The 9,320-nt window shown below is 41.9% G+C and overlaps 1 protein-coding gene across 1 annotated transcript; it reads right to left on the bottom strand.

Annotated features, from left to right (window-relative positions):
- Nucleotides 1-852: 852 nt before the first annotated feature.
- On the bottom strand, nt 853-2,457 carry tmem200ca (transmembrane protein 200C, genome duplicate a). The gene has a single exon (XM_030770305.1). It carries the CDS (start codon nt 2,455-2,457, stop codon nt 853-855), a length of 1,605 nt encoding a protein of 534 aa, XP_030626165.1.
- Between the last annotated feature and the right edge of the window lie 6,863 nt (nt 2,458-9,320).

Raw genomic sequence — 9,320 nt, 5'->3', positions numbered from 1 at the left:
TGTGAATGAATGAACACAGATTAAGACATATTTCAACAGAGCAGACTATTGTGCTGTGCTAGGATCTTGTTTCAGTTTAGTTCAGGCTACAGCCATTCCAGATATTTCTAAACAAGCAAGACAAAAGAATAGTAACATATAAGTGTTATAACATCAACAATTATAATAATAACAACAACAGCAACAACAACAACAACAACAATAACATATTTTGTTGTGCCAAAATGCAAACAAAATGTTTTCCTCACAAGCAATCAACAAAGTAAAATAAGATATTGCTATGTATCAAGTCATACTTTTAAAAAATTCTTAATTCGGTATTTTTTAAAAAAGTGCAAGGACACTAACAGTATAAAACACATGCCTCTGGGACGGTGAATCCCCATTGATAAACTAGAGTAACCATAGTAACGCAGGTGTGACAGCCACGCACCTCTACTGTAAATATAAATCTAGAGGAAACATACCTGTGCTATAGCAATTAAAAACTGAGCCATTCCCTCTCTACATGTTTTTGCTTTTAAACTCCTTAAGTCCACAGCCACGGTGGCTGCATCATCAGGAGAGGCTTTGGACATGACCAGCTAATATGCTTTAAATGACACTTTGCCGTACTGCAAGACAGGGAATTGCAAACTCAATTTGTGAAGGCAGTAAAAAAAATGGATACATACAGTATTAATTATGCTTTAATTGCCTGCTAAAGACAGTCTTTTGGTGATGGAACCTTAATTGCAACCCCTTTTCAGAATCGCTGAGCATAATTGTGTATCCATAGCCTTAATGAGTCATTTATTCATAATGTATTGAATGCAACTCTCTATTTGGACCCACTGAAAACTTTGGGTACAATTAAATGCCTGTGCTTTCCAAATCTGCGTCATCCAAAGTGGCGTCTGTCTGGGAGACCATCAGTAGTTTTTCCCTGTTGGAGTAGTGCCTGTTTGTCCCATCCTCTGTTTCGGCAGAGGTGTTTTCTTCTTGATGAGTGGGAGCTTTTTGGATTTGACCCTTGGTTAGAGCCTCCAGGGACGACGCCCGGCTGAAGGGCGCCGCTTCTGAGGACTCAAAAGACTCCCCGCCCAAGGTCCCAAGTTTGACATAACCCCCACTGCTCAGTACCTCCAGCCGCGGGCAGCTGAGGCGTCGGGACCTCTCCGCGGGTCGATCGGTGGGGGAGGATGGGCAGATGCCCAGGTCGATGGATCTGGAATAGTCTGAGAGGGCGCTCAGGGACAAATGTGAGCCTGTTACCTTAGGGCCGGGTGAGGGGGGGAGCAGCTGAACCTCTGAGCCCTGTAGGGAAATACGAGGGGCACCCTGCAGGCTGCCGCTGCTCTTGTACACCTCCACTGAGTCCTGGGAAAGCACTGTGCAGGTCTGAGCAGTCTCCACTTTGGCCTGGGTGGTGCTCTCTGCCCTGTAGGCCACGAGAGACTCCAGTTGGCTGCGGATTACGTCCATGTCCGTGCATGCTTTCACTTCCCCGGTTTTATCTGATCCTCTCCTGTCCTCTGTACCCCTGCTGTTGAGTTTGACCATGGGAAGAGTGAAAGCGTTCACTGACGATGTCACTATGGTTCTGGTTTCCCATTGCCTGGGCTCTGGCGCTGGCTTGGTTGTTCTGTTCTGCTCCCTGTAGATGCTGTACACCGTGTCAGTGAAGGTTTGTCTTTCCCGAGACGAATCTCGTAACTTGCTAATGGATGATTGCCTTGATAAGCCTCCGTGGTCCTGCTTGCTGGAACCAATGGGTGGCCAAGAGCCCTTTGCTAACATGGCAGAACTGTACAGAGGGCTTGGTTTGCCCTCCACTCCCTTTGACTGCACATAGTTCACAAAACCGTTTAGCGGAGCATTGTCCTTAGTCCGCAAATTGTGAATATCAATTACAGTTGAGTAGATATCTCTAAGGTTGATGATTTTGGTCTTTTTGTCCCTATTTTCATGAAGAACTGCATTGGCGCAAATGAACAGGAAGATACCAATGCCCATTATAAGGGGTCCAAACACCTTCAGTTTGTCCGAATACAAGTGCCTACTCAGAAACTCAGCAAAGAAGCCTAACTTTGGTGTCTCTTCTTTAGTGCTGTTGGAATGATTAGAGCTGGTTAGGTCATTCTCTAACAGATGGACCAGTTTTCCGCCATTCGTCCTGTTAGCTGACGCTGGTACCCTCTTGTTTGTCCTGTCAGCCTGTAGTCCTGGGTACAGTGGGCTCTCTTTGGGCCAGTATCCCAACACAGCCATGGCAACACCCACCAGCAGAATGAGGACACCAACTGCTGCCACCAGCCCTGATATGGAGCACAGTTTGAGCTTTCCCTTCACTACCACCACTTCGTTCTTCCTCTTCTTCTTGGCTTTCCGCTTGCGCTTGTTCTCCGCTCGGTTTTTTGCACGAAGGGAGTCCTGTCTCCTGGCTGATATTCTAAGCAGACCACCGGTGGCAATCATCTTAGGGATTAAATGGTTGGTCAGCTACTCACCCTAACACAGGGAAAAAAAGACAAAAAAACCCACTTTGTTACTTTGACTTTTGGATTCATTTCAAAAACATCCCCTACATGTTTAGCATAATATACTGTGCAATGTTGAACTCTTCATTTTAATCTTTTAGTAACTCATGTTCATAATTTACATTCTATATAATTCACTGATAGATGGTTTGCTGTAATTTCCTTGCTAAATCTACACATTATATAACAACATATCCACAACATATCTGGAAATGGTACATCCAATCTGTATTCTAAATTATTCTCAGCCATTCGCCACATCTATTTTCATAAATGACAGCTCTTTCTATGACAAATGCTCATTAGATATCCAGTCCAGACAGTGAAACACAACATGCAAAAGAAAACTGAAAGCTCTCTCTCTCTCTCTGTGTCCCCGGGTGTTTGCTCAGTTGATGCTGGGGTCGCTATGAGTGGGAGTAAAGCGCTGCTGCTGGAACACATTGCTCAGCGTAGCACCCAGATGATCTGGGTGAACACACTGAAATGACACGAGTGCACTCAAAGGCTGAAGATGCAGGCTTGATTATCAACAGGGCGTGGGAGTGTGGAGGAATACAGCCATGCTTGGCGCCTGAGATAGATATGACCACACACACACACAGTCAGATTCTGAACTGTTAAGAGGCAACGAGGAAGAACGCATTCAGGCACTTCCTGTGGAGCCAACAATTCGAGTAGAACAAACAAAATGTATGTTAGTGGTTAGTGGAGAGTTGTCCATCACCATAGCGCAGCTGATAAGTAATAGTCAAGAATGACACTAAATGACCAACAGGACATGAGAAAGATACACATCACAGCAAGACGAAGCCCCAATACACCGGGACATGAATCAAAGCACCTATTAAGGCTTCAGGAGAGTGCTATTCCTATAGATACAGCTGCACCAAAACGTTCTTATAGATACAGCTGTACCAAAATGCTCTTATAGATACAGCTGTACCAAAACGCTCTTATAGATACAGCTGTACCAAACCGCTCTTATAGATACAGCTGCACCAAAATGCTCTTATAGATACAGCTGTACCAAACCGCTCTTATAGATACAGCTGTACCAAACCGCTCTTATAGATACAGCTGTAGCAAAATGCTCTTATAGATACAGCTGTACCAAAACGCTCTTATAGATACAGCTGTACCAAAATGCTCTTATAAATACAGCTGTACCAAAACGCTCTTCTAGATACAGCTGTACCAAAACGCTCTTATAGATACAGCTGTAGCAAAATGCTCTTATAGATACAGCTGTACCAAAACGCTCTTATAAATACAGCTGTACCAAAACGCTCTTATAGATACAGCTGTACCAAAACGCTCTTATAGATACAGCTGTACCAAAACGCTCTTATAGATACAGCTGTACCAAAATGCTTTTATAGATACAGCTGTACCAAAACGCTCTTATAGATACAGCTGTAGCAAAACGCTCTTATAGATACAGCTGTACCAAAACGCTCTTATAGATACAGCTGTACCAAAACGCTCTTATAAATACAGCTGTACCAAAACGCTCTTATAGATACAGCTGCACCAAAATGCTCTTATAGATACAGCTGTACCAAAACGCTCTTATAGATACAGCTGTAGCAAAATGCTCTTATAGATACAGCTGTACCAAAATGCTCTTATAGATACAGCTGTACCAAAATGCTCTTATAGATACAGCTGCACCAAAATGCTCTTATAGATACAGCCGTACCAAACCGATCTTATAGATACAGCTGAACCAAAACGCTCTTACAGATACAGCTGCACCAAAACACTCTTATAAATACAGCTGTACCAAAACGCTCTTATAGATACAGCTGTACCAAAACGCTCTTATAGATACAGCTGTACTAAACCGCTCTTATAGATACAGCTGTACCAAAACGCTCTTATAGATACAGCTGTACCAAAACGCTCTTATAGATACAGCTGTACCAAAACGCTCTTATAGATACAGCTGTACCAAACCGCTCTTATAGATACAGCTGTACCAAAACGCTCTTATAAATACAGCTGTACCAAAATGCTCTTATAGATACAGCTGTACCAAACCGCTTTTATAGATACAGCTGTACCAAAACGCTCTTATAGATACAGCTGTAGCAAAATGCTCTTATAGATACAGCTGTACCAAACCGCTCTTATAAATACAGCTGTACCAAAACGCTCTTATAGATACAGCTGCACCAAAATGCTCTTATAGATACAGCTGTACCAAAACGCTCTTATAGATACAGCTGTACCAAACCGCTCTTATAGATACAGCTGTACCAAAACGCTCTTATAGATACAGCTGCACCAAAATGCTCTTATAGATACAGCTGTACCAAAACGCTCTTATAGATACAGCTGTACCAAACCGCTCTTATAGATACAGCTGTACCAAACCGCTCTTATAGATACAGCTGTACCAAAACGCTCTTATAGATACAGCTGCACCAAAATGCTCTTATAGATACAGCTGTACCAAAATGCTCTTACAGATACAGCTGCACCAGAACATTCTTATAGATACAGCTGTACCAAAATGCTCTTACAGATACAGCTGCACCAGAACATTCTTATAGATACAGCTGTACCAAAACATGCTGGTCTACAGTCAGAAAGACGGTCGACAGAGTATGAATCAGGTAACTTAAGCCCCTGATGACAGTGACGCACAGGGAGACAGGACGATGACAGACATAGGAAAAGAGAAAAGCACAGAAACCAGCTGTTCAGTTTGAACTCAAAGTTAACACAGACTTAACATCTCCACAGAGGAAGAAGAAAAGAGGTCTGGAGGTTATTTTCCAAGAATCTAGAGAGAAAATCTCCAGGTAAAAAATGCAACGCTTTGAAGATCTAAGACAGGAGCCTCTGTGACTGGCCAGTCTTTGAGTTTCTATGGGAGATGTGGCTTCTTTGCTGTTGGAATCAAAAGGAAGTCTTTTGATCAGAGTTGCCAGATGAGTAGTTGTTAGCTTGTATGACAGACACTTGCTGATATGACAGCAGTGACCCTGAGGGGAAGCAAAGACACTATGACACTGGTTCATACTGTCAGATCACAGCGTTCAGCAGAGTGAGACCTCTAAATTAATACAGTAGCAGCGATGTTGCCATATATTTCTGATGTGAGTCATGATGGTTCAAACTGACATGTTATTGATCTAATACAGTATTAAAGGTAAACCCCTGTGTTATATCTGGCAACTCATCATCAATAAACAAACAACAAAGCGAAATACAATTAGAGATTCAAAATGGACTTCCTATGGTTCTGTTGATTTAGTAAAACAGTTGTCATTTTAAAATCAATTTAAATATTCAAAATGAATCCAATAAAATTAAATAGGCTGTTCATTTTCCCACACAAAAAACAGAGTGTGTTAAATGGCATCTGGCTGGCAAACAGATGGAACACAAAACACCTGGTGCTTGAGTTAATGATAACGGACGAGTCTGATCCTGCACAGACCCACAGGAGCAATTTTATCTTTCCTTCTCTCTCTCTCGCTCTCTCTCTCTCTCTCTCAGTTTTGCTCTCTTGCTGCTGATATATGTACAAGAGCTGTAATCTAACGGGAGCAAGCACCTTTTCTAGTAAAAAAAAGAAAGAAAAAGAAAGAAAAATAGGCATGGTGGTGACATTAATTTTTGTCAAGTCTCCTGACCTTGTGTCAAAGTACAGGTTGACTGATCCTTTGCTGTGGCTCAATTTACGTCTCAAAATACGAGCTTTTAATATTCACATGTAAAAAAATTATCCGTCCTGGGGCTTTATTTTAAAGCCTATTTCCCCAGTTTTGATTGATGCTGAAACCAGCACTTGAGGCTGTAATTTCAGTAAAAATACAATATTCATGAAACTGATGATATTTTTCTGCACTCAAGTATTTAATCTACAACTTCCAGGATTAGGTAGCCAGTTCATGTGTATAGTTGCTCGCCCCCTTTTTAAATTCTTGAAAGATACTGTAGTTGTTATTGCTTGATAATGTATTACACCAATTAAACCTTCATATCGTCTTCCGATAGGGGAGTTCTAGAGGGAAAACACATATTTGAGTTTCCACAACTTGGGTTCATCAATTCTCAATCAGCAGGGAGCTTTCCACAGGCAGAACTGGATTTTACACCCCCCCTGGAAATACGGCAGTCGTTTTTCTTCATTTCTAATGACTAATGGACTGTCACATCTCAGGGCTCATTACTCGACCGTTGCCGGGCTGATGGCTCCACTCCAGTGACTGGAGTGTGGAGGGGTGAAACCAGTATGGAAGTTACCTGAGCACATTGTGAAGAGTGTAACGGTCTGAGGACACAGGTCATCGTCATGCCTTCATGAGGAGATCTCAGCCCTTAATTAACACTCCCTCTGACGAGCCCCGACAGTCTTTACTTCAGAGTCCATGCAGTGCGGGCATGACTCAGCTGAACAGTACCAGTCTCTTCACCATTCAGCCCAAATGTTTTCACACAGAATATGGCTCAGACAACACAAAGTAATGAGTCAAAAGCATCATGAAATGTGATATTCGTGTTTAAGTCATGTAGTTAAAGCATTATTAAGGATATGGAAGTAAACAGTAATGCAAAAAACTCTACCTCTATCTCCTAACACTTTTGCTGCTGTCTGTTAACACTCATGCCCTGTTGGTCCACTTTCCTCTTCATTCTCACATCATATCATTTGTCTTCTGTCCATCACATGCCTCTCTGGACTCACAGATAACAGCAGCACACTTTCTCTGTGATGTGAAGTCTTGGCTTTCGTTTTTTTTTCCCCTTTATTTTTTCTGCATTCTTTGAAAACTGTTGGCGTTTGGCCTTGGTGCAAAATGCACAGATAGGACAGCTGAGATTAAGAAGCTCCTGGCAAGAAAGAGACATCCATGGGCTACTGAGATGGGTGGTTTAGTGCTAGAAGAGTTATGGAACAGGTTTATTTTCTCTGCAATTTATTGCTCCCGGTATCCAATGAGATCACTGTCCAGTACTGAAAAATATGAGAAGAATCCCCTTTTCTGTCTTATGCTGATGGATGTGAAACATGTTGTGAGTTAACTTTTCTTTTCTTTTTCTTTCTTTGCTGCCGACCGAGAGAGAGAGAGAAGAGAGAGAGAGAGAGAGAGAGAGAGAGAGAGAGAAAGAGAAAAAGTCTTTTAACTTTTGGAGGTTAATTGTATCAGGAGTCATTTCAAAACTGTTTATTCAAGCACAATCTCTGCAGTCTCCAACAGTTCATTGAACACTTTAAATGAAATATTTGTATGCCTTTAATAATGGAATATCCCTTATGATTTTCATTTAACTGTTATAAAATGGGATGGCCCTAGTAAATCTAAAGATTCATTAACCTGTTGTCCTTTTACACGACTGTATTTCAAAACATATTTGAAATCATCATTGGGGTATAATGAAGTGCTGGTATTTACATCGATCTGTTGGCCTGGGCCCCAGTCCCCTGGCTAATTCACATTTTTCCTGCCACACTGACATCAAGTCATGTGGTTTTCATGGACCTGTCTGTCTATACTGATACAGACAAGACAAAGCACATGGGAGCACTGACAATGCTTAATGATTTTTACTGTCTTTGATGCTCTGTGTGGAGCCTGCATGTGATTGAAATCATATGACGACCCGCCATGCTGTGACTAGAGAAAGATGTATGAAGCTTGCAAATATGAGTCTTGCATCCGTCTTTAGGAAAAAAAAAGAAAAAGAAAAAGAAAGACTGCCAGCAAAGATGAATGTCTTTGACATCTTTGACTTTTGGATAAATCTGGAGTACAGAGGTTCAAAGATTTTTTTTTTCTTGGAGATCCCTCCTTCATCAAAGCAAACAGTGGAGAGAAAGCTGTAAACAAGGAAATGGCTGTTGTGATTATTAAAAGCCTGCGAAGACAGCGGAGATGTGACCTGACATCTCAGCGATGCAGTCGATGGGAGAATTTTCCAGATCAAAGACTGACCTTTCCGCACCTGTCCAGAGCTCTGTGTGAGGAAAGAGAGAGATGATGACCGGGAAACATGACAGTCCACAAAAATAAACGAGTTTAAAAGACGGAAAATGAACATGTCAGGGCTCCGACAGGGCAGGGCTAGTGCTGTCACGACACAGGGCTCTGTCTTATCACCCACTAAATACAACAAGATCTTATCTGTGAGCTCTTTTCACACGCAACAAAACTAGCCTTCAGTGCATTCACACTTAAAGGGTAACTGAGCGATATCAGTCAGACGATCTTATCTGGTGTCCCTAACAAACTGTAATAAAAGCAAAATACAAACGCGTAACAACCGAGACCTCTCGTACCCATCTGGTAAGGCAGTTGATATGGACTCACCGTGAAAGACAATACAATGTTTCAACACTCTATTCAGCTGAGTAGGCTCCAGCTGACCCTGGATCAGGTTTTCCGTTACAGCACACACAGTCTTGATCAGCTTAATGAGATGATAAGTGAAAAAAGTGCGCACCTTTAAACCATTCATTGAATGCTGAAATGCCTTAGTAAAAGGCCACATGTACACCCTGTTGAGGTTCTTATTCTGGGTTTAATGACCAGTAAAACAAGCTGGAGTGAAGAACAAGCGCATTAAGCTAAGAATTACTCTGGCTCTAAGTCTGCTAATGGAAGTCTCCACGCTCTACATCGCCCCAATCAGAAAGCTGTGATGTCTGATTAACGTCTCCTGGGGCAAATTTTATGATATATTGACCCTGTTTATTTTTAATATCAACAATGAAATAGAGCGTTGGTATACAAATATGGGCAAGATATTGGTATAATTTTAGAGCACTGTCAGTCTATCCATATC

The sequence above is a fragment of the Chanos chanos genome, chromosome 3, assembly GCF_902362185.1.
Source record: "Chanos chanos chromosome 3, fChaCha1.1, whole genome shotgun sequence".
NCBI lineage: Eukaryota > Metazoa > Chordata > Actinopteri > Gonorynchiformes > Chanidae > Chanos > Chanos chanos.
The sequence above is the reverse complement of the archived record's forward strand: the minus strand, read 5'-3'. Positions and strand labels throughout refer to the sequence as shown.